Below are 26,980 nucleotides of genomic sequence, written 5' to 3' on the forward strand. Positions count from 1 at the left end.
AGTTTAAATATATGAATTTATAAGATCATTGATAATTTTCTCAAACAAGATATAACCATAACAAATTAACGTTTAACTAATAATTTAATGTCTATATTTATGTTTTAATTTCTGTATTTGGTTTTTACTTAATTGAGTATGAGATTTTTTTTTACTTAATTGAGTATTTTTGTCATTTGAAAAGTGTTACATGTAAAAGTTTGGGTCGTCTCCAATCTTAATATCATATGATTTTTCTGGATTTTCTTGCTTTATCTGCATTCTTTAACTTCTTATCACCTTCATCCACCTCCTACCACCTTCAGGTTAGCATCCAAAAACCATAAACCATAAAAGCCCCAAGCGGTTGAGTTCAACAATTTTATTCCAATACTTGTAATTGAGAGATGGAAGAAGATAGGTGGAGCTTGAGGAAGGTGAAAGGAGAAAAAATATATATATAAATTAAAAGGGTTGATGATCCAGATTTTCACACGACATTAATATGAATTTAATATAAAATTGAGTTTTTTTTAATAGAGACTCAGTTGAATTAAAAAAATTGCATGGACTCCATTAAATAAAAAACAAATGAGGACCAAAACAAATTAAAATCCTAAATCTGTAATCATTATAATCAATCTAAAAATTAACTATGTAAATAAAGGTATCAATTAAATTAGGTAATATATATATATATATATATATATATATATATATATATATATATATATATGAATAATTAAATAAAATTTCTTTTAATTTAAGGTTATATTTTTTGTTTCATTTCTCTTTATAAGTATTTTATATAATTTTATATTTGATTGTATTTCAGATCTTATTAAGTTTCTTCCTCTGCACTTTAGCTTCTTCTTTTTTATTTTAGTATTTTTTTTTATTAATAAGATAAATTCCTTACAATTATCAAAGTTATATTTTGTTTATAGATTATATGATTTAAACATTTTATATATATATATATATATATATATATATATATATTTTAAATATTTATATAAGAATCTAAAAAGGAGTTAAAAAATAGTAGAATTTATAAACAACACTTTATTATTTTATTATTAAAAAGTCAAAGACTATCATAGAAGTCGTGGCTTAAAGTAGAACCGTTATACCTAAACACATTTATGATTACACCAAGTTCATCTTTTGTTTTATTCTTTAGTCATTCTTAATTTTTACATGTTTGTGGTATGTTTTGTAGTTGCACGAGAGAGTTCAAGATGAATATCTGTCGTTTTGTGGTAATTAAGATGTGATTAGATAATTGATATGAGTTTTCATTGTGTAAATAGGATATCTTGTGAAAGTTTAGACTTTGGAGCAGATTTGAGTAGATAATCAACTTTAAGTAAGAAAATTTCATTTGTTTTTCTACTTTTTTTTTAAATGAAACTAGTTGCAAAAATATGTGGTCATAGGTTGCTTATTTGATTTTGAAATACTTTATTTATGATAAAAAATAGTGAATTGTTGAATTAGGAGTACTAGAGTTGGAATGTATTATGTAATGTTGTATGACTGTTTAAACTAGTGTATAAGTATAGATCCTTAAGATATATCAATTGAGTTAGTTGGTTTATTTGAAATAAACACCCAAGTAGACCAAAAGGATCAATTGATATGTCTGCGAGGTTTCCACAATTATGTAGAAAAAGTTATAAACAATAGGACATGTATAGTAGTTTGTAATTGTAATTATTTGACATAAGATGACCGATTTTAAAATTTGGTCATGCCTTTTTGTGATTTGTAAATAAGAGAAAATGAATTGTTTTAGCCAATAATACCAAGCTGGTTTATTTATCAATCTATGAGTAAAGCAGGCGATACTTGTCAGACAATGTACTTGTTGGACAAGCCACCACTCATTAAGAGAGATTGTCAATAAATTTTGGCGATGAATCACGAAATCCATCGATAATTATCGACAACCACAAATTCGTTAGTAAATATTTGTTGGTGATAATCGACAAATTTTAATCGTTGATGTATTCTTTGTCCCCCTATTGTTCCTTTTTTTTTTCTTCTACCTTTCCCTCTCCTCCTCCTTACACCTCCACCGTCGCCTCCAGCTCCTCGTCCTCATATTCCTATTCATCTTCGTTCTCCTCTTCCTCCTATACTTCCAACTACAAATGTCACCATCTCTTAGTCGTTACTGTGTTACTGTCGTTGTGCCTTATCCTCTTCCAACTTCGACACCACAGTCTTCGAATCACCATGCACTACCGTTATGTGCCTCCTCCTTTTCCTCTTCCTATTTCTCCTTATCCTCTTCTTCCTCACACTCGTTCATTTAATTTTTTTTTCTTTTTTTCTTTCCACTCATTTCCCATTAATATATAAAAAAATCTTATCAAACTTAACGGAAAATTTATCGCTCATATTACCTAGCTATTTATTGATGAAAAAATCTGTTGATAATAAAAATTATAAATTATTGACAAAATTGACCATTAAATATATTACTAATGGAAATATTTGTCAATAATATAAATTATAAGTTACTGACAAATCTTAACTACAAATATTACCAATAGAATAATTATCAACAAGAGTATTCATCAGCAATGGCAGAGATTCTAAAGGGAAAGGGATGGTCATGCCATGGCCCCCCCCCCCCCCCCCTTTTTTAATTTTTTTATATTATATGTAATTTAGAAATTTTAATTTTTTTTTCAAATATTTTAAATTATATGCAATATATATTCAAAATTGATGGTTATTAAATTATGTGTCTTTTTATTTTTTTTATAAAGCATAACATTTAATAAAAATGAATAATAAAATATAAAATCAAATATAATAAAGATTAAAAATATTTATTAAGATATATTTTTTTATTGTCTTTTTGAGTTTTCTCTCACCCTCACACATGTTCATTTTATTTGTTAAAAGAAAAAACAATTGGACACAAACTCGTTATTTTTTCTTTCGTTTGTTTCATTTGTTATCTTCTATTGTTGAAGAAAAATAAAAGGTAATTCCGCCATCTTACTTGATCCTAAAATATTTGTTTAATAGTTAGCATATTTTTAATAGTTAGTGTACTGTGTGTTGTTTCATAACCGACTTTTAATTGTTGCTTGATTATCATATATTATTTGTTAGGAACTCTCAATTTTTTATTAAATTGTGATAACTTATTTTTTTATTTTGAAATTTTTTAGGAACTCTCAATTTTGGATTAGATTGTGATAAATAATATATTCATGTCTGAAAGTGATAAAAGAGAAACTATTTGTGTAAATGAAAATAAGACAAATTCAACTTTTTTACATATTATGAAACATAATACTAATGATTATATCGTTCAACCAGATGAGTATTTTCTTAATGTTCAACAAATTAAAGGTGAGAAATTTCGTATTAATTCTTTGGAAAGATTTTCATATTTAAGTTGAAAAAAAAATAACTGAAAATTTTAGTTATGGTTTAATTATTGATGAGTTCAATAATTTGAAATAACAATACTTTTGATATATGTGATTTGTTTTCTAATTACGTTATACTAAATTATGTATTAATTATTATTGTATTAGTGAAAATAATTAAAAATATAAATTTTGAGTATATTATTTTGGTTTTCCCAACTTACTGGTCAAGATCCACCACTCTTCATTAGTAATTTAAATTCTAATGATAAATTTGAGTTTACTAATTAAATTCTGGTCATCAATAAAAATTCATCAATAACTACAAAAATTCTTGTAGTGTATATTTAGTTAACTCCTTTTAAGATTTAAATATTTCTTTTTTTTTTTAAATTCCAAAAAGACTACAAATATATTTATATAGTATTATGTGTGGTGCATGTTTTTATACAATGTAATGAAAGTATTAAATAAAATCGCTACAATTTACATTTTTTACAATATTTATTATCAAAATACTATTTTATTAGTTATTCGAAAACTTTAATATTTAACAAATATGATGCTACAAATCTATTGTATTAATGTATTAAAATAGACGGTTAATACTACTAATTTATTATTGAAATATTTATATTTAAAATTGGATTTTGTAAATAATAAGTGGATAAATAATCTTATCTCTCAATATATAGATATTATTTCATATTATATATATATATATATATATATATATATATATATATACATATAACATTTTTGTTTGTTCTCAACTTTGCTAAAAAAAATTGAAAATAAAAATAAAATAACAACTCAAATTTTGGTTCCATAAAAACCAAATTCTAAGTGCTGATATTCTTCCCTAGAGTAGTATATGTATTTATTGGTGGGACCAATGCTTTACAAGAAAAAAATGTTAAATAATTTTATTATAATAATTATAATAATTTTATTACAAGAAAATATCATAATTATAATATTTTATTACAATTTTTTTATTATTATAATTATAATATATTTAAATTATCTTATTTATTGTAATTACTCTTCAAATATTTTCTTTTTAACTAATATATAAATGTTAAATTAAATTATATTTTAAATTTATATTCACAAATTTAAAAAATTAAATTTTTTAATAGAATAGTTTATTATAAATAAATATAAAAATGTATGAAACTAAAAAAAATATTACTAAAAATTCGTTAATTAAAATATAAATTTCAACATAAAATAACATACAAACTTAAAATAAACATGATGAGAGTTAATCTTTACAAAATTCTAATAATCTACTCATAAAATTCAAAAATGACTTATATAAAAAAAGAAAATTCTTTCAAATGCTGTTGCTAATAATTTTTCTTTGATTATTCTTACATGTTACTCTTTTGCTTTTTGAGATGTACGATTTATTTACAGTATTTTAGTGTATCCTATATCAGTTAACAGTGTCTTTCTACTTATATTTCATAACAGGTTATGAGACATGTTTGCTATCCAAATCAGCATTTGGAAAGTTATTTTAATTTCTATTTTTTTAATAAAAATAATAATCATTTCATCAGTACTGTGCAATCATTTGATAATTATTTTAATTTCAATTATGTAATGTCTTGTTACACAATCCTTTCAAACTAAGTGATTAGCTACGAATTAATTACAAAAAGAAATATTTTAAATAAAAACATCAATAAATAATTAAAAACGCATCTTAAACTATATCATACATGAGCTAACTTCATGTTAACCAACAACATACTTTCTTGATTTTCTTATGTCAAGCTTTTAATGTCTAACATGTGCTTAATAATGGGAAAATTGTTAATTTTTATATATACCATACATTTGTTAATTTTGATAATAATGATATATTAGTGCATATAAAAATAAAAATTAAATTACAATTCATATTACATGCTTGAGAAATGTTTTTATTCTCGTTGCAGTGGCAGTGGCACCTGCAATGTAAAACAAAACAAACCTATAAATCGAAAAAAAAAAAAAAAACAAAAAACCGCACTAGTGGACGCAAAATCCAGATTCAAGCAAAATGGTACCCAACACACACAATCATTGGCACCAGTTTTTGAATCCGACGGAACCGTGTAGTTGTTGTTGTTGTATGTGAGCAATTTCAATTTCAATTACCCGTGTTCAGATTTTACTCCTTCTCCAATTGAATCTAGCTTCTGCTGCTGTTATCACGTTCCCATCAAAATATATCCTTCAAATTCTTCAATCCCAAGCCACTCACAACCCCCCACCAACTTTCTCTCCGACACTTTTCCGAAGTCGGAGAAAAGTTTTGTTTTTTCCTCAGATCTCAGGTTTCCCCTTCACGGGTCATTCCAAAAAAACAAAACCCCATATGTGAGTTTCAGAGGGATCTGGGAACAATAAAGCGGGCGATGTTAGGTGCGGTGCAGTTGGGGTTGTTAGCGGCGTGCGTGGTTCTCTTTGTGCCTATGGGTATGGCGGGGTGGCACTTGAGTCGCAACAAGGTTCTCTTCTTCAGTGGCGCACTTTTCATCACTCTCGCTGTCGGAGTTCACCTCACTCCTTATTTCCCTTCGGTTTCTGATTTCGTCACATCGGTTTCCTCTTCTTCTGTTGATGTTGTCGTGGACAATCGCGATTCGTGTGTTTCGTTGCTTCATGAAATTGTCTGGGAGGTGAGGCCGAGGGTGTTTGACTTCGACCCTACGAATAACAATTCCGTGAACTACGAAAAGTCTTGGTCTTGGAAGAGATCGGGTTCTGTGGAGTCGTGTGAGTTTCAGAGGCTTAATCGGCACGACGTTTCGGTTTTGCTTAATGGGTCTTGGGTGGTGGTGGCGGGGGATTCGCAAGCTCGAATTTTTGCGCTTTCGTTGTTGAGTTTGGTTCTGGACTCAGAAGGTATGGAATCTGTTAAAGGGTCTTTGTTCAAGCGGCATAGTGATTATCACACTGTGGTGGATGAGATGGGGATGGTGTTGGATTTCATGTGGGCACCTTATGTCACCAATTTGACTAGTTTGGTTGCGGGGTTCAAGAGGAATCGTCTTTATCCTGATCTTTTGGTGATGGGTTCTGGTTTGTGGCACATGCTGCACATCACGAATGCTTCGGATTATGGTGTGTCTTTGGGGGATTTGAGGAGTTCGGTGACTTCACTGTTGCCGGTGTCCTCCGAATTTGGCAATGATGAGTCTGTGGCGGTTAGGTCGCCACACTTGTTTTGGCTTGGGATGCCAAGTTTGGTGAACTCCATGTTGAATACAGAGGAGAAGAGGGAGAAGATGAGTGATTTAGTGCGGGGAGAATATGAGAGAGAGGTTAAGAGAAGTGGCATGTTGAGGCAGTTTGAGGGTCCACTTCAACTGCTGGATATTGGGTCATTGAGTTGGAATTGTGGGATCAGGTGTACAGATGATGGGATGCATTATGATGGAGTTGTTTATGAGGCTGGAGTTCATGTTATGTTGAATGCATTGCTTATTGAATCTCATCAGAAGATATGATGAAGTTTGTAGCATTGGTTTGGTTTGGTTCCTCCTCTGGGATGTATACGGTAGGACTCTCCAACGATTTTGATTAATAGAAAAGTTCAGTTCTTCCACCATAGCTTGCGATTTTTGCCTTGTTTCTTCTGAGGCATTAGATTCATTTAGTTTTAGAGTGATTATTGTTGTTATAGTATACCACATTTGGAATTCTTTTTGTTTCTTTCTTTTTCCTGTTTTACTGTATTATGCTAACAGCTCATGTATTAGTCTCAAGAATTGGAAACTAAGTTTCTGTACAAACAGTTCACACATATGCTTCTAACCGGAATTTAATTGTGATTCTTTTCCGTGTTGTTTATATGAATATCCTTTAGGCGAACTAGAATGCAGTGACATGTTTATGTATAATGCTTTCCCTTTGTTTCTTCCTTTGACTCATTTTCTAGATGGGTTTTGGTGGAGCAGATTAATTGATGATTGTTGAGAACAACCACGAAACCATTGTTTGATTTCTTCATGGATTGGTATAATTAATAGGATGCCTTTTACTGTTTTTCCTTCTGTTGCATTAGTTGATCACCTCAGGTTTCAGGTCCGTGTTTCATTTGACACAAGTTTAGATTGATCGATATCATTAGTTCGAAGCTCTTTACCCTTTTGTTGCCTGAGTGTATAAACATCATCTGTCAAAATTAAAACTCTAATTGATCATTCATTTGTTTATTAAGGTCAATACGACAAAAGGTTCTATTATGCATTTTGAGGCAAGTATGAACGCTACTAACCCGTTTAATACGAATAGGACTTTCAGATGGCTTAGGCCTGTCAACAAGACGCAGAAGGGTTTACTCATTTGTTGTTAAGGGGAAGGGAAACTTGAACATGAGTTGAGTTTGACAGCACCAGTTTTTGCATTCAGCTGTAGTCAGGTCAACAGGGTTAAAAGAGGGACATACTAATGGCAAGTAGTTGCGAAAAACAAATCATTGAGAACGTGACAATAGCAAAACATACAAAAGGTATTTGACAAAAAAAAAAATCATAAAAATTATGCGGTTACGATAGAAATCAGTTCAATGCAATTGGGGTTCAGTGACCAGTAAAATTTAAGACAACTTTTAAGGTAGCAGGGTAACACGTCTTATGATAGCCTTACAAAATTTACATTGCAAGTGTTTTTGATGTTGACCAACAAGGAATGTATACATATATTTTTTTTCATACAAAACTTCCTAATATAATAAACTAAAAGGTACAGCGTCCCATTGACAACCTTGCAAACCACCAAATCATCTGCTGCTATCTACACAGTCTTCTACAAAGCCAAAAGAATGAAAATGTAGAAAGAAAACTACTATAGGGGTAAAAAAAATTGTGGAAGGAGAACGGTCCATTGGAACAAGATCAGAATTCAATGAGCTTCCAATTTCAAGTATCATATTGCTTGCCTTCAAAGGTTTGTCCAAAGGTCCAATCCTTGGGAGCAACATTGTAAGATGTAAGAGTTTTCCCATCACTAGAAGTAACTTCGAATGAAAGAGGTTGATTCTGCAGCAATGCATTTACATGCCAAATTTGCCCCCAATTCCGACCCATGGGAAGCCAACCAGTTCTTGACCCTTTAACCTTCACAGCCACTATGTCTCCATGACCAGCAACATTGCTGATCAGCACCGAAATGAAGATTCCCGAACCAGTAACAGTAAATCGAATCCCTCCTTCCTTCCTACACTTTATCCTGCACCAAACACATCACAACATTCAAAATAGAATTTAATTCAAATTTAATCACAATGGGAAAAAAAAGAGAATATAAACTACAATGGGTAACAAAATAAATCGAATTAACTAGGCAGAACCGAACCCGATGAAATGCACGACTTTGAAAATTTTATTTTGAATTAAACTTAAGCCTTCTGACCAGGACTGATTATGGCTAAGCTTAGCCCCAAATAAACCACTGGAATCCATTTTTCACAAACTCAAACTTCATTTTAAAAGTTTTGAATCCATTATTATTCTTTCTTTCTTTTTTTTCAACGCATTACAATCTGCGACCCACATCATTAAAATCTGCGACCCACGTCACGATGGGTAGGCCATTTTTCCATCACTATCATCTAGGCAACTTTGTCACCACCATCATTTACTTAAAAGATATTGTGATTTTAGAGGAGCTGGGAAAAACATCAATAATACACTCTCTAATATCTTTTTGATGCTTACACATTATCTAATATACTATTTTCAAGCATTCTTAAAATAGTGACCCGACCTTTTTTGTTTGAAGAGTAAACATTTTAAGCTGTAATAAAAGAATTTCATCATCCGATCACAAATGGCTAATAATGATAAATTTGTTTTTCCACAACAAACTTAAGATTCATAACATCTACTTGACAGTGACATTGCATAAAAATTGAACTCATTAATAAATCTCCTTCTCTATTTTATAACTTTCAATAAAAACAAGTGTCTTAGTGGTCCTTGTCGCCAGTCGAAATTTGAAAAACTATTTCTATGATTAATTGAAAAATTATTGAAATTTCCCAACACTTGTAGAGTACCCTAGTTGTTAATCAGTCGATTTAGAAGCTTCCACTAAATTCCATTGGGAAGGTTAGAAAGATCATACTATATGAAAGTTGTTAGAACACCTCAGTGTAAATTACAAAATTATATGAAAATTAAAGCCGAAAATAAACATCAGCATGCATAATTAATGTATAGAGTAATGATTTGAGAGAGATTTGGAGTACCTGCGGTACTTTACGGGCATGTTGCCGGCTTTCCAAATGGCGATCTTCTCAAAAGATTCGATGGGGAGAACGAAGTGTTTGTTGGGAGGGTTACAGTGGCCACCGCCGTCGTTGGTGAACCCGTAGTTGGGGGCACAGAAGTTGGTGGCGGTGACGATGATGGAGGTGCCCGGAATGCACCACCGGTTGTCGTCCACGCAGCTCAGCTCGAAGCACGCGCCGCAGATCTGGCCGCGCTCGAACAGCGTCTCGCTGAGGCCCACCGTGGCCATGCCGTATCCGCCCTTGACGAGGTCACCGTAGCCGCACGCGCCGCCCACGGCGTCGCGGGGATCCGCGGCGGCGTAGTAGGTGGCGTGCGCGGATCGCCACTCTGTGAAATCCGGCGAAGCCTGCAGAGAGGGAGGATAGTCGGAGGAAGAGGAGGAGTAGTGAGAGGAAACGAGTGTAAGAAGAATGGATAGTGTGAACAGTACTGCGGCAACGGCGAACGGTGGTGACATTTCCGTGTGAAGACAGTGAAACCAGAGCAAAAAGACAGAGTGTGGGTTCCTTTATTTGCAACCGACGATACCACACTCACTCTACTTTCCCTTTCACTTTTCTTTTTCTTTTTCTTTATTTTATTAAAATTGCTTTTTTTTTTAAATATATTTTTATACCTCAAGTTTTAGTGAATTTTGAAATTAGTCCTTCATCAAAATTTTATATTAATTTAGTCATTCATCTTTCAAAATGAGTAAATTTAGTCCTTTTAACCAAATTTTATTAAATTTATCTGACGTTTCAAGCACATTTCATGATAGTATTTAAGTTAACATTGAAACAAAAATGTGTCAAATAATGTAAATAATTTAAATACTATCATGAAATGCACTTGAAATGTCAGATAAACTTAACAAAATTTGATTAAAAGGACTATATTCATACATTTTGAGAGATGAATGACTAAATTGGTCAAAAGTTTTAATAAATGACTAATTCCAAATTTTACTGAAACTTGAAGGACAAAAACATATTTAACCTTTTTTTTCTATTATTATATAGTTAATCGTATTTCTTATACTTCACTGTAATTATTTGACATCATTGTAATGATAGTGTTGAAAATAATTTTGATGAGTAAAAACCCAGTAAAACTGAATTGCTTTTTTAGTTAATTAAGTTCTAAAGACAGATTCTAAAAAAAAAAACATTAAAATCTGCTTAATTTAACTTTCTGTGTACTATTTTAATGTAGACAACAGGAAGAAGAGTGAGAGAAAATAATTGGTTGTAGATTTGACCATTAGGTATTTGTATAATTGCATATTCTGAACTGTTTAGCGGAACAATAATTTTTTCTAACCAGTCAAAAGAAAGTAAACATTCATCATTACACGTTAAGTGAACAATAAAAAACTATTACAAACCACTAACAGCAAAAGATAATAAGACATTTAACAAACAAAATAATCACAATTTATTGATTTTAAAAATGATCCTTATTCGAGGAATATTGGTAACATGGTTTAGAAACGACAGTGATGGTATTCGTGTTTGTTTAGATCTCTCAGGTTCGAAAGTGACCACAATCAAATGCATTATTTTTATTATTTTGTTAATAAAAATAATTGAACTCACGACTTTTTTTATTTTAATTTTTAAAATTTACCAAGTTAATTTTATGCTTTTTAAATGTTAGTAAAAATATTAGATCTAAAACTTCTTTTATATTCCTACTGAATTATTTTATAACTCTATAGTTCTATGCAGTATTATGAAAATACAGTAAAAGAACAGAAAAAAAATCAACAAAGAATTCAAGTTCTTCTATGCATGCATAATTGGTTGATGTTCTGGGAAAAAAAAATTAATCTTTTTAATAATCAGTTACAAATATCATCTATATGTTTTGGAGTTATGGAACATGTCTCAACTTATCTTTTCTTACTTGTATTTTGTCACCTCACTAATGATTAAAAAATAATTTTAATATAGCTAATTTCGTTTGAATATAAAATAATTATAAGTAAAACTAAGAATGGATAAATAATTGTGTCAATCTTTCGATTAATAGAAACAGTTTATTTTCTTAAAAGCTACAGTTTACACCAATGTTTTTAAAACTCGACCGGTCAAATATTAATTATAACAGTTAAATAGTAGTAAAAACATACAATATCATAGTTTTGTGATATTAAAAACTAAAATCAAACATGACTTTATAGGTTTTTAGCGTTTAAAATATATATAAAAGTAAAATAAAAAATGTTATAAACTTAAGTTAAAATTTATATGGTATTTATCAATATTTATCATTCAAAGTTAACAAATATTTTAGGATGATTTTTCCTTTTCTAAGAAAATATATTAAATACACTTTTAATTAAACTAATTTAAACAACATTGTGCCTATTTTACCAATATTATTTTTTGATCGATGCTTTTAAATTATTTCATCTTAAAATTAATTATCTGTCATCAATTCAGCGTTTCAATGCCAAGTATCTGGTCGGATTCTCACATTGGAAAACAAACTTGGTACAACATATCAAATGTTTGAAAAATCAAGTGTTACTTGTTTTTCTTTCAAAATTTTTGAAAGTAGTCCCTTTTTTAAATATTCAATGTGAAAAAAAAATTATAACGGATACCTTACAAAAATATATTGAGATTGTTCGTGGCATCCATCTAGAATTATAATTATAATTATACTTTAAATTAAAATTTGTATAGAATGCGCAAAAGAAAGCTTAAAATAATATAAATAATGTCAAAATGTCAATATATATATATATATATATATATATATATTTTTTTTTTTTCATTTTTTTAATTTAAAATTTAACTATTTGTAAATTTTATTTATTTTTAGTTTAGTTTACGTTTTAATGCATTATATACAAATAAAATAAAATTTATACATATATTCTTGAGAAAAATGAATAAAAGGTTAAAAAATAAATTAAATTAAAAATACTTAAAATTTAAAAAAAATATTAATTCTGTTTTAACTTTTTTTAACTTTATTTAAAGCTTATTTTTTCTAAATTTAAAATATTTTTAATTTATTATTTTTTGTTTTATCTATTTTTTTATGTTTTCATATTTCTTAATATATATTTTTAAAATAAAATTTTATATATATATATATATATATATATATATATTTAATATTATTTTTATATAATGTATTAAAAAATAAATATATATTTTAGAAATAAATAATTTATATATATATATATATATATATATATATATATATATATATATATATATATATATATTAGAAGTCAATTTTCGAAAGTATTTTTTATTAAAAGTTGATATCCGAAAATAATTTTGAAATATGATGACTTCGTCAATATTTTTTGAATTTTAAAAGTTTTGGAGGTACAGAAAAAAAATTTGGAGGTAAAAAAAAAAAAAGCTCCTAAATTTATGGATTACGGCCCAACTATGGGGCCTGCTAAAGAAATATTTGCTTAATTCTCATTTTCTATATTTATCAAAATTGTGAAAGATATATTTGATATGATGCTTTAACTTAACAAATAAGATTGTGAATTATTACCCCATAAATATTTGTGAAACCCTACCTAAGGTAGATTCTAGATTTTGTTGATGATTAATTGGGGTTGTGATATTTGATAAAAGGGGACAAGTATTTGACTAATAAAGGTGAGTTGTGAGGAAGCAATAATGAAAATGGTGATTGTATGAATGATGTGAGTTTAGTAATAATGTTGAGGAATCTGATTTAACAATCCACTGGAAGAAGCAACTACTATGATCTGCTTTTTGAAGGCTACAATTCCTTCCCACCTACAACACATGTCCCCTTATAATCCTCGCTTTGCACTCTAATTGCGCTTTTCCATTCATATCGATCAAGGTTAGAAAATGACCCATCAAAACTAAAAGGAACAATAATAAATTATTCAAATATTTTTATTTTTCTTATGAAAGAATTACACCATTAAAAACAATATAACCAAAATACAACATGAATACAAAAATAGAAACTAAATAAAATTAGAAAAACAAAACAAAAGATATATCCTAACAATGTTCAATTTTAATAGAATAAATCTTAACATGGAGTTTTTATTACAATTATTCAAGACATAAACACAAAATTAGTATATTGTTACTATCTAAAACTTTAGTCCAAAAGAAAATGGCAAAAGACAAATCTTACAAGAATTTTTCAAAAGATATATCGTAGCAATGAAAGAAAAAAACTAAATAACTAAACAAGTGCATTGTCATCACCATTATTAAGGGAGCCAACACCCAAGTTCTCATGTGCTCACACCAAATATTGGTGATCATTGTAAAAGAACAACAACAACACAAGAAACACACGCACAAGAGAGGGTAAGCTAATATAAGAACAAAGGTTCTATTAATCATAAATCAAATCATATTGGGGAGTTAAGTAATTCATATCATTATAAGCAACAAGCCACGTTGTAAAAGATTCAATTATCCGGATAACAAGCATTAAGGTATAACTATTTGGAAGTTTTGACACTTGTGATGGATAACCTCCACCCACAAGGTTAATCCTATACAAGTTCTTAGAACTACAAATGGTTCTTCAACCAAGACCTCCTCTTACTCTCAATTCTTAATTCATTCTCATCTACATGAATTTGAATGATTAGTAGAGTGTTAGGCTAAACTTCCAAATTATAAGTTCCTACATCAATGCACACCAAAGCACACATACTTTAAAAGGATTTCTTCCATTCATTCTCAATTCACAATTTCATACATACTTGTATTCCAAAAGTTCATATCATTGGCACACATTCACATAATCCTAAATAATTTACACAATAACTTAACAACACATATGCAAATTGGTTGGTGGTTTTAAAAAATAAAATTGCAACTTATACAAAGCTCCAAAAATTATGTTCTAACATTCAAATGAAATATAATTAAATCAAGAACTCAATTCAAAAAGAATCAATCCAATTGGTTATCTATAGAAAAGTTATGCACTAAACAAGTGACAAAGATCAAAGCTACCAACAACCTAGTCTATGGGAACCTTACAAAAAAAAACGGCTCTCACTATACACTTTGAAATAAAGATCAACTATGTCAAAACAAAACATCATGTGTGTAGGACATACTGTAAAAATTTCAACTCGATCTGACGGTTAACGAAGCGGAAATTCAAAATTTTCTGAAACGACTCAAGGTTGGGAAGTCCAACTCGTCTAGCGAGTATGCATAACGCAAAAACTTGAATTGTGCAATTTGACAATGTCAAATGAACTTAAAACCTATTTTAAGCCTCATATAAATTAGAAACATTTCTAATTCCATGTTACAACTTCAATTTCCATTAAATTTATCTTAAATCACATGCATTCAACAAAAACCCCAAATTTTACTACCCCGTACATACCTAAACATGAAATTAGGAATTTTTCATCCCACACCCACAAAGAACAACATCAACATCAACAGATCAATTTGAGCTACCAAACACAACATCAACACACAACCAAACATTCAAACAAAATCATCATGCAAAAAGTATGGTTTAGCTTCCCTCACCTTTGAAGATAGATTCAAACTCTAAGAACCCGCAAGACACCTTCGAACTTGCAAAATTCACCCTCGATAGACAACGAAAAATAATATGATCGTGCCCACACAGCCACCGATTAGAAGAGATTCAAGATAGAAACCAAAAGAACATATAAGCAAAGAAGACTTGCATGCATAGTAGAAGAAACAAAATGACAAAAGAAATTGACTTATCGCAAATAAAGAATTGGTCGGTATGAATTGAAAGTCTTGCTGCCTACGATCTCGAAATTCAAAGAAGGAGATGGAGTTGAGAGTAAAGAAGAAAGGGTTTCAACTTCTTTTGAAATAAAACAAAAACTTAGAATTTGAAGTTATTTAACAAAAAAAAGATTTTACAACATTTTACTACGAGTATGCACATAAATAAATCTCATGAATTTAGAGTTTTTATGATTTTTGGAAATGAACGAATGGTTAGTCAGAAAATATTAATGGAGTGGAAGATGTTACAATCCATTGCTTAACCACCCGGTATATAGATTTGATTTTTTTTAATGGCCCAATACGGCACTGCATATTTATCCATTTGTGGCATACAAAAAAGTTTTCATTTTCTTAAACCTTTGATCATTTTGATGGGCCATGGTCTCTCTTCTCGAAACATCCACAAAATACGCCTAATAGGAAGTGATTCCAACAAAAGGGACAAAATATTAAAGTATCACAAACTTTATTTAATTTATATGAAAAGATAACTTCATGTATCATTTTGGTGAATACAGAGGTCCCATGATTTCTTGTTATGCAGATAAAAGGAAATTAAAGTAATGCCATACAAGGAAAGAATATTGTATTCAACAACTTCAGGTTATGTAATGTAAGTGTAATTTACCCATTAACTATGACAAATATGAACAATTACACTAATAAGCGATACAGAAGTATATGTAACTTACACTTGAAAGACAATAACCATTGAAAAGAGAGCACAGTGGGAGGAAAAAAATTGAAGAAATACACAGAGCCTAACATGGCTTGAAGAAATATAAAAAAAGTGGGATAATTCACTGGATAGAACAGAACCCCTAAAGACACAGACATGGAGAATTAACAATGCAGCAGAAATATCAAAAATTTCAGCTCCCTTTTCTTTCTTCTCGTACAGGGTCATCCAGAAACAGAAACAGCTACATTATATTATACCTGAAAAAGGGAAACTGCTCTGAAGAAAAGCCACTGAGAGGGTACTATAAGGAAAGCTTGATACGTTGCTCTTCCCTCTCCTCATCACAAACTGATGAGTATTTGTTTTTTTCTCTCTCTGCCATGCACCTTTTGTATGGCACAAACCCTTTCCCACAGGTTTTAGGTCTCACCCTTAGCTCAAATATAGCCGATGTTTCACTTGGTACAGTGTTGTCTCCACCATCATTAATTGAGCTAGTGTTTGAACCAGTCCATGATCCTTCCTTTTGAACCTCTTTCTGTTCAAAATCTCCGACATTAGAGTATAGGTGTTTCCCTTTTAGCTCCCTCAGTGGCACAGATAGTGCATTATGGGAAAAAGTCCACCTTGGAACAATACTTGCAGGACCTTCTGCAAGATCAGAACACCCATTTTGAAGTTGCATAAGATATGTTGCAGCCGCAGGTATTGGTTTGAATGGCTCCGTTCTTAGAGAAAAGGGTTTGCTTGTATCTGTTACCAGTAGAGTGGTCCCAAAAAGTTTGAGAGTACGACCACATGATTCCTCTGCTGCATCATCTTTGGTACAAACAGTTTCTTTGTGAAAAAGCTTCAGTTTCTGGATAATAAAATAAAGGGAGAGTTTAATTTTCATGGTAGTATAAAGATTTGTACACTATCAACCAATCACTCTATACAGTACATTTAAACTAAATTCTAAAATCATTTTCTTAAAAGTGTTCTCGTGAGCCAAGAAAGTGAAAAAATGATTAGGATTTAAGAAGTACCACAAGGGGTTGCTCATCATGAGCTGAACTTGGTAGAGACCCTTCTTCCTCAAATGATGTTTTGGGTTCAGCCAGTGGAAATCTGTTTGAGGGGACACCGCTAATGGATGAGACCGGTGACAAACTTCCTGTGGGTGTGTCTGAATCGGAGGAACCAAGGTTTTCGGAAATAACTGTAGATAACACTGACTTGGGAGAATTGTTCTCTTGACCAAAATCTGATGACTTGAGAGAATTAGACCTCAGAGGGTGTTCTGAATTGGAAATCTCTTTCTTTGGAATCTCAATCAGTTTACGAGGGTAAGGATGAATTGGCTTCCTTTTTGGTCGTGGAGGTGGAATTTCAATCGACTCATCCAAGGTTGTGCTGTTCCCACTGGACTCTCTAACGATCTGCATGAAGTCAGAAAAACGAGTTAGAGTGTACTTAAAGATCAACCCTGCAACTTCACCTTCAAAAGGTTAAAACTTTTGCATCTCTTAAAGTCATAGCATAACAACTCTAACTTATATGACTCATGGTATATTTAACATATGGTAAATGATGGGTACTGGAATATAACAATAAACCTTAGAAAAAAACTTCTGAGCATGACTTCGAATCTGAACAGCAGTCTTTGTGCCAACATGTTCTGTGGTGAAAATAAAAGGATCCAAGAACTTAGACCAACCTTCTTGATTGATTCAGTGACTTATGTTATTGTTCTGCTAGAATCTTTGTGGCACAATATATGGAAGTTTGAAATTAATTATACCTTCAATCCTTCGCCAGGCCCTGCCATATAGCTTTAAGGCTTCAAGAAACTTCTTGTGTTCTTCATCTGTCCACCTCTCCCTCTGCTTTGTGATTGTGTATGGTTTTCTTACCTGTTGATGTACATATAAAATTGATTAAAACAAAGGTGACACTGTCACAGATGTGAAAATCAAATTCATAATGCCACAAAAACATAAGAATCAAAGGGACAACCTTCAAGGCATAGTCATTTCCACAAGAAAACTGATCATGAAGTGGAATATCTGCAACAGAATGCACACCAGGACTCAAACATATTTCATCTCCAATTGGAGGACCACCCCTTGATCTAGTAAATGCACTTTTGCCCTGCATCCAATGCAAAAAGCAAATAAGTATAGTATAATAATTAAGAAGAAAAAGAAAATTTTCTCATAATGGAAAATTCAAGTACAATTAAATGAAATCATGACCAAAGAGTATTTGTCCACCGGGGAATCATTCATCTCTGGGTAAACAAAATATCAACCAACAATTCACAACTTCCATTAAATGAACCTTGACTTTTTTTTTCTTTTTTTGAAAAGATCAGGAAAATTGTGCCTTTGCTGAAGATTAAATCAAACTGTTGTCTAAACCAGAAACACTGAAAAGTTATTTTTCCAAAATTTATAAAATTAAAAACTACAAATATTTGGCATTTGAAAAGGAAAACCAAATCATAGTTCATAAAGTAGCCCTCCATCTTTTTCATTATTCATTTGACTTTTTTTTTTTAATCTTCAAAACAGAGCCAGACATGTCATACCCAAATGAAAAGACTTTTGGCTGGAAATCCATAACAACAAACCAGAAAACATACAAGTACGACCTAAACCAAGAACAATCTCATGTCCCTCAAAAAAAACTCAACACGGCATCAAATATTCTACATCAAAGAAAAAACAAAGAAGAAACTCATATTTTTACATACTTGTATCGCCATGTGGTGAATATCTTCTCCTTCCTACACGGTTGGCTCACAGAACACCAAAACAGTAAAACTTATCTTTCTTTGTTCACAACTTTCTTAACAGCATGTAACACAAAAACAAAACAAATCACCAAAATCCACACTTCTCGCCCTCGACAACTCTGGAACCAACAACTTTGTGCAAAATGGACTTTTCTCGGCACCAAACAAAAACACTGTTTCGTCTCTTTGTTTTATCCGACACTACAGTTTAAGCTCAGAATCGAAAAAAACCCTTCTAAGATCCCGTGACCATGCACTGCAGAAGCTCGATCATTCAAACTGAATCCACCTCGTGAATTGCCAACGATCACCCCAAAAACCTTTCCAAATCTCAACTTGAGAAGCAGCAACAACAGTGGCTCAGATGTAATTAACTATGAAATGGTCCACAGTTCTGAAATCAACAAAACCCTCCATGGAAAGAGGCTGGATAATAGAAGGTTTCTTTGTTGGAAAAACAAAATGATGGATGTTCAAACAAAACAGTTCCGAAAACAGAGGACACACAGTCCACAAGAGTTTCTCTGAATTGTCATGGTTGGTGAAAACGCTCAAAAGGGGTGGAGAAAAACAGAGAGAAAAGAGGTTAAGGTTTGAGGTTTCAGAAGAAGAAGAAGAAGAAGAAAAATGGAGTGAAGGAGAATAACAGAGAGAAGAAGAGTGCAGATAGATATAAAAGCCAAGTGGGAAAGAGACTATTGTGAAGGAGAGAAAAATAAATGGAGCAACCATAGAGTGCCACGTCAGATGTTGAATTTTGTCTTGTAGGAGAGAAAAAGAAATTTTCTTTTTATTTATTTTTTTCTCCATCGAAATCTCGAGAACTCGATGCAATCTTGTGGCTCACGTCGAAAGAGGTCCTCCACACGTGGCGTTCCGCTGTCGCGTCTGTTTCCGCTTTTCTGTTTTTTATTTTCCTTTTCATTTCTTTTAATTCGGCTTCGTTTTCTAATTGGGTGGCCGAAGAAAACTAATGCAGAGCGCGTGTGGATAATTTGGGACAGAGCATACGCGCGGGTGCCACTGCCACAGTGCTACTCGCACTCTCACTGGTGCCACGCCACTTTATCATGATTAATGCGTGGCCATTATTTTCCCAGCTCTCATACAGATAATTCTGCTTTTTCATAAATTATTCTACCAAGTCTTTTTCTTTTCTTTTTTCGCTGTGTAACAACATATTCTATAGTTTTCTATTCTTCAAATGTCATGATGGACTCAACACTATTTTCTGAAACGATATTTAGTTTTAGTTTTAGGTAATAAATAGCCATTTTAATAAAACTGATATTTCACTGAAAGTGATATATAATTTTGTCATATGAATCAATTAGTATTAAGAAATTAATCATATGTTAATATCATACCTTAAAATCTATAAAAACACTGTACTTTTTTCTTGGTTTGGTTCTCACGCGTTCTATATAGTTTGGTAACAGTTTTTGACCTGCCTCGTTTTTAATATTTTAAACAACATTTTCTATATTTGACTATGTAAAAAAAAAAGTTTATTTTTATTTTTTAAATAGCATTTAATGTCTCGCATGTTTCAATTTCTATATTGTAGAACCTACACATCTTTGACATGTGCAGCATTTGACTAATTCTATATATGCAAAATAAGTGTATAAATATTCTCGTTAAAATAACGAGTTTTGAGTAAATTTAGTACACTATACGTTAGAAAATTGTCAAGAAAATTTAAGTAGGGGATTATTGATGTATTAAGAAATGAAAAATAAAACAAATTTTCATGAAATTTGCTAGAACGGAAGAAAAGGTTGTTTTTCAACGGAAATAAATAAGTAGTAGCAGGTGTCAGCAGCAGTGAGCGAGTAGAGGGCGTGAGTCAACTAAACAGCGTTACGATACAACAACAGTACAAAATACAAGTGGGTAATAATATTTGAATAAAATAAAAGAATAATTAATTAATTAATATGATGTGATATACGTTATAGATAATATTAAGTATTTATTTGTTATTGAAAAGATATCGATTAATATGTTATTATCGAATAAAAGAGACCCGAGAAAAAGAAAAAATAATTAATGAGTGTGGTTGTGACAGTTTGGAAATGGAAAATAAGAGGATATTTGTGAGAAGGAGAAAAAGGGTTAAATATCTTAAAAATAAGGGTAGGGCAAGCGTGAGGTGTGGATCAAAAAGAGCGAGGCATAGAGGGTGTCGCTTTCACCTTTGCGCTTTTCGCCACGTCACTGCCACTTGCCGCCCCACTAAGAAAACACCGCCACGTGTACATTCAACGCAGGGATAGCGATCATTCCACACCACTCGTTTTTTTCCTCCGTTATTGCATTTTCTTTTTTTCTCAAAACGCTCGCAATTTTCTGGCCACAACATTTTGTTCGCCCTTTTTTTTTTTCTCACATTCGCATTCATGAGTTGACAAGCCAAAAACCTGAATGCGAAAAATGTCACATTAGGCAAATGAAATCGCCGCCTTATCTTTTTACGTCAACTTAACCGATTTTAAAACATTAAACATTTTTTTTAACCTTTTGTTTTTTGTCTGGAGAGGATTTAATTAAATATCTTGGTATAGTGATAATGTTGATTAAAAATGTTTATGAAGCAAAAGAGACATTTGAGGACTTTAATGGGGTGTTGGACAGAGGCAGGTGTGGGATTGTAGTAGAACGTGGAAGGTTGCAGTCTTGGTTGAAAATGGTTGTCGGAGGGACCAGTGTGTCTGGGCAGATATTGAGTTTCCGGGTCTAACCCTGGAGGCACTGTTTGGTGGGAGACACCAAAAACTACATCACTTGCGTTAGTTACCTCTTCATTTCATCGGTGTCGGCTCCATTATTCAAAAATAGACTCAACTAAGGTTTCTTATATTCCATAAGGTTCCAGATAGTAATTCATTTCTTTATTTTTTAAGTTTTTCTTATGCAAATTAACATTTTTTTAATAAATAACAAGATAAATTTATTATAGTCATTGTTAATTTTAAATAGATTTTTATTATTTTGAATTTTGAAAAAAATCCTCTTTTCACCAAAACAAATTATACTGAAATTTGTTAACATTATTCTATAAATTATATATTATTTGGAAAAAAAAAATTATATATAATTAAGAATTTATTTATTTTTTATAAATTTAAATTATCTTTTCACATAAAATCTAATTTTGAAAATAGAGTTTATATCTGAATGTTATTTTCTTATCATATTGTGGTTTACTAATTCTTATACTTCAATTAATCTATTATTCACTAAAAGACTAAACCTTAATATAATTAATAGTTTTGTACACAAATTTTGATTCCTCATCAACATATATGTAGAAAAAGTTTTCAAAACCAATAAATCGAAAAATACCAAAAAATAAAAACATTTTTTATCTTAATACAAATCCAACAAATAGATCAACACAAATAGAAAGAAAAAACAAAAACATATTAATTACAAATGATGATAAAAAGATTAGTACACACAACATGAGAATCTCGAAATATAATCTACCAAAACTCTCAAAAACAAAAAAATAATTATAGAATGGAAGAAAGCAAGAAAAACTAAGAAAAGTCAACGAGAGATAAAAGAAGTAAATCAAACCAAATTTGATTATAAGAGAATAAAGTTAATTACTTTTTTTTCATAAACAAAATTATAATTTACTAAAAAAATGTTTTAACTCATAGAATATCTTTAATACCAATAAAAATTAATATACACTAATAATATTTTTTTTTCAAAAATAAACTTCATAAACTAATAATTAATTTAAATGAGCATTATTAGTACTAAAAAAATTTTGAGACTTTCTTTTTTTAAATATAATTTTATATTTAATTTAAAAGGGGTATATTAGTATTAAAATAATACGAGACGTTTTTTCTTAAACATAATTTATAGAAAATTATTAGTACTAATTTTTTTTTTAAGATTTAAAACGAGTGTTTTAGATATTTTATTTTAAATCGGTCTTTGTGTTATTACTATTAACCTCATGCTATTCTTGTACAGAATAAAATAATTTAGTAGTAAAGTTAGAAGTGATACGAAAGAGATTTAAGTTCACATTTCTACTAATAAAATACTAACAACATTTACTGATTAAGAAAGATATTACTATTTAAAATCTAAATTATGTAAAAAAAAAAAAATCAACACTTCATGATTTATACCTTATTTTTTAATTTTTCAGTTTATACTTCCCTCGTACACAACATTTGTGTGGCTTTCAGAATTCTTATCATTGTATGTGTAATATGCTGCATTGTAAGGTATTAATGAAAGGTATATGGGACAATAATAAGTTAGGTGACATTTCATACGGAACGAATCTCCTTCATATACATGCTTTCTTTAGAAGGACTTAAATAATGAGAATGTCATACAAGCATATTTAATAACTTCTAAATAATTTAAATAAATTGAATTTACATATAACTGAGTGCGTCTGGGTATTAACTTCAATTATTATAAATATATAATTTTATATCTATAGAATTGATATCAACATAATAATATTATTTTTAATTATCACTACTATTTAAAGACAAAAACTGTAAAACATAATTTTTTATATGGCCTAAGTATTTTAATTAAATAACCCTTTAAAAAAGTATATTCATTTCAATTGTTTTGGGAATGAGTGTAAACTTAATGTGATTACATTATACCCTGTTAAAATATCAAGTTGGATATCAGTGAGCGTGATACAAAAACAAATCAAATGAAAATTAAGTCACAAGAAAAACTTTTACACTTTCGATTGTAATAATAAAATCAAAGTTCTAAATTTGGCTTTTACTTATCAATATTTTACGGACTTAAGTGTAATTTTCATTCCTCAAAGTCTACGACAATAATTATTCCAAAGAAAGGAGAAATTAGATTCAGTTGTTTCGGTTTGTGAAGAGTTTTGCTAGTGGTTATTTAGTATTTTATTTTATAAGTTTATCTAAATATTTAATAATCATCCTTGTATTTCCTTATACAATTATGAACTTATATGTGGGTTGACCATCGTTTTCATCTACATATTATTGAAATTTATCCATATGAAAATTTTAAATTAACTATAAGTATAAGTTATATTCAAATTTTTAAATTGAACGGTAGATCGAGAATAAATATGTGTATATTCACTCCATTCCATGCATATTATTTGAATATTTATTTTCGTTCTCATGTCGGTATCTGTCTTAAATTATTAAAATATAGTTTATTAGATAATTTAAAAAAATGATATGATTTTAATTCTAACTTTTGTAACTTGCTTTTAAAGAACATATATAACCATATACATCAAGTTAAAATTTCTTTCTAAATCTGTTACATTAAAGAAAATATTTTTTAGAAGTTTAAAACTAATCAAATAAAAAATTTCATCGTAATATTCAAAATAGATAATTAAGTAAAATATATTAATACAGTCTTACAAAGATATAATTATCTAAAATACAATATTTATACTGTCAATCTAAACCAAGATTGTCCTATACAAAATTAACTTCTTATTAAAACTCTTAGAGACTTTCCACTATTCTAACTTATGGCTCATCAACCTTCAAAAGTGCTTCTAAACATGTAATTTCATTTGTTCCCACCAAATAGATGATTATCACAAAAGAAAGAGACAAACAACATAAAAACACTCAAAGTACACCAAAGAGTAAGCTAATGATGCTCAACACTATAAGACTGATGCTCACAACATAAAAAGAACAAACACATTATACATTCTTCGTTTCAAATTATTAAAATATAGTTTATTAGATAATTTAAAAGTTGATATAATTTTTTTTATTATTTTCGTAACTTACTTTTAAAATACACATATAATCATTTTTTTTCTTTCTTCTATAATTATTTGATTTTTATTTGATTACTATTTCATATATGAAATTAAAATTTCTTTCTTATTTTTTTTAATTAAAAAAGTATAGACATCTTTTAATATTTAATACTTGATAATATGATATTTTTTTGTTATAATTTTTTATATAAAAAATATTTAGTTAATATTTGAAACATGTAATTAAATATGAATATATTCGATCCTTTATGAAAATAGAGATAAATTTTATATTGAAGATGAGATAAGATGATAAAACTCATATCCCACCCTCTTGCGATCTCTACTCATATTCATAAAAAAAAAAGAATAAAATTACAAAAGATATTTTGGATCTTATATTCATAAGTTATAAGTTATGACTAACTTATTTGGGCTTGTTTATGACATACTAATTTTGAAAGAATTTGGAAGTTTTTTTTTTTACTAATTTGGATGGAAATTTATACTTATTTAAAAGAATTTGGAAGAGTTATGGTAAGAATTTGTGTTTGTTTGAATAATTTCTCTATAAATTCTTAAAAGAAATAAAAGGACAAGTGATTTTTTTTTTGAAGAAAAGTTATCTTTTACATATATTATTTTATGTTTAATTTTTTATATTATACATATATAATTTTAATTTTATAAATTTTAATTTTATTTTTCTTATTTTGTAATTATTTATAAAGAAGCTTACCTGGATAAACTCTTGTAATTGTCTGAGTAATTTTTAGCTTACTATAGCATGTCCTTAAAACCACCGAGGTAAAACTTGTTAAACAAGTTGCTATCACATTAATCCATAGTTTGCCATTGTTTTCTTTGGAATTTTTTTCTTTTGGTTTTCATTATTCTAAATTGGACTTTTCTAAAAAAGTTCGTCAATGGGAATTATTACTTTGTTGAATAATGTTGTTAGGATAAAATAAATAAAGTTGTTAGATATATATATATATATATATATATATATATATGTATGTATTTATTCTAGAGGAGAGTTATTCTTACTTATAATTAAACCGAACAAAAATTCAATTGGATTAATATTTGATGAAGTTCAATAAGGTTCGGGAAAAAAGTGAGGTAAGAAAAAATTAAGTTAAATATATTTAACTTTCGGTGATAATTTAAAATTAATATTTTTTAAATTTTTTTTATCTAATTTAGTCTTTTAATTTTATAAAGATGTGAATTTAGTTATATTAAATAAGATATGTTAAATTTATTTGATTAAAATGATTAAATTTACATATATTTTTAAAGATGATGAATTATGTAGAAGGTTCAAAGATGAAATACTTTCAAATTTTTATATAAATATATTAACCTAATATTTAATAAAAAATAATAATAAATAATGAGGGAGTGAACAATTACGAAAATATCCAATTTTCTTAAATTTGTAGCACACGTGAAGGATACTTCTACAATTTCAAGTGAGAAATACAGTTCAGAGGATTACAAGTTTTTGTGTATATATGATATGATCATCACTTTTGGGCGTAAGTTGTAAACTCAATTTTGTACAATGTCTCAAGGCAATAACAATGAAAATAATTGACATTAAGATGTATTTCTTTACTCATCTTCTTTCCTTTTTCTTCTTCCTTTTTCTTCTTTTAGATGTTCACATTTATTTATTTTATTTATTTTCTCATAGTCTTTGTAATTTTATTCTATAAAATAAAATTTAATTAAAGTGCTTGTTGATCTATTTGTTAATGTGGTAAAAATGTGTTCATTATTTATATTGTTAATTGATGATAAATTAGATCATATAAACATAAGTATAATGTAATTGATGGTGGGATATTCATAAGAAAAGAATGATTAATATGTTTGTGAACTATTGGATTTCATCTTAAATTTTTTTGAGAGACAACTTATAGTCAAGACCTCTTAATCTTGGTATAATTCATACAGACCGAAAACCACCATTAATATGTGGAAAGAGTAACATGTGTAAATTGTTTGAAGTGGGGTGATAAAGTAGGCTTGGTCCAACGGGTCGTTCTGTAAGTTTGTCGAAAAAACACTGAACGGACTGAGATATTGAATTTATTGGTCCGTAAAATCCCAGCACACATAACATGTCGCTTGTAAGGTCCACTTACTTTCAGCGCTAATGTTTTAGGGTCTGGCCTTATCAGTTGGGCCTGAGGCTGACCCATAGGATGCCCAAAGCCCTTAAACCAGCCTAACACTCTCATTTTCTGACACTTTTCAAAAAAACCCTTCTTCTTCCTCTCTTAGAACTACAAATGTTCTCTATTAGGGTTTG

At 29.6% G+C, this 26,980-nt stretch overlaps 3 protein-coding genes across 3 annotated transcripts; 1 reads left to right on the top strand and 2 right to left on the bottom strand.

Annotated features, from left to right (window-relative positions):
- Positions 1-5,337: 5,337 nt before the first annotated feature.
- LOC114195477 (Pmr5/Cas1p GDSL/SGNH-like acyl-esterase family protein) lies at positions 5,338-7,207 on the top strand. The gene has a single exon (XM_028085963.2). The coding sequence runs from the start codon at positions 5,786-5,788 to the stop codon at positions 6,878-6,880; it is 1,095 nt and encodes a 364-aa protein (XP_027941764.1). The 5' UTR covers positions 5,338-5,785; the 3' UTR covers positions 6,881-7,207.
- Positions 7,208-7,981: 774 nt separating this feature from the next.
- Positions 7,982-10,209, bottom strand: EXPA13 (expansin A13). Its single transcript, XM_028084509.2, has 2 exons — positions 9,625-10,209; positions 7,982-8,603 (listed from the first exon to the last, which is right to left on the bottom strand). Exons 1-2 carry the CDS (start codon positions 10,125-10,127, stop codon positions 8,294-8,296), a joined length of 813 nt encoding a protein of 270 aa, XP_027940310.2. The 5' UTR covers positions 10,128-10,209; the 3' UTR covers positions 7,982-8,293.
- Positions 10,210-16,027: 5,818 nt separating this feature from the next.
- Positions 16,028-19,547, bottom strand: LOC114194346 (protein REVEILLE 1). The gene is made up of 6 exons (XM_028084508.2): positions 18,843-19,547; positions 18,104-18,238; positions 17,889-18,000; positions 17,704-17,765; positions 17,134-17,526; positions 16,028-16,964 (listed from the first exon to the last, which is right to left on the bottom strand). The coding sequence occupies exons 1-6, from the start codon at positions 18,852-18,854 to the stop codon at positions 16,407-16,409; spliced, it is 1,272 nt and encodes a 423-aa protein (XP_027940309.1). The 5' UTR covers positions 18,855-19,547; the 3' UTR covers positions 16,028-16,406.
- Between the last annotated feature and the right edge of the window lie 7,433 nt (positions 19,548-26,980).

Source organism: Vigna unguiculata, chromosome 8, assembly GCF_037176805.1.
Source record: "Vigna unguiculata cultivar grain cowpea cultivar isolate G323 ecotype 2 chromosome 8, ASM3717680v1, whole genome shotgun sequence".
Taxonomy (NCBI): domain Eukaryota; kingdom Viridiplantae; phylum Streptophyta; class Magnoliopsida; order Fabales; family Fabaceae; genus Vigna; species Vigna unguiculata.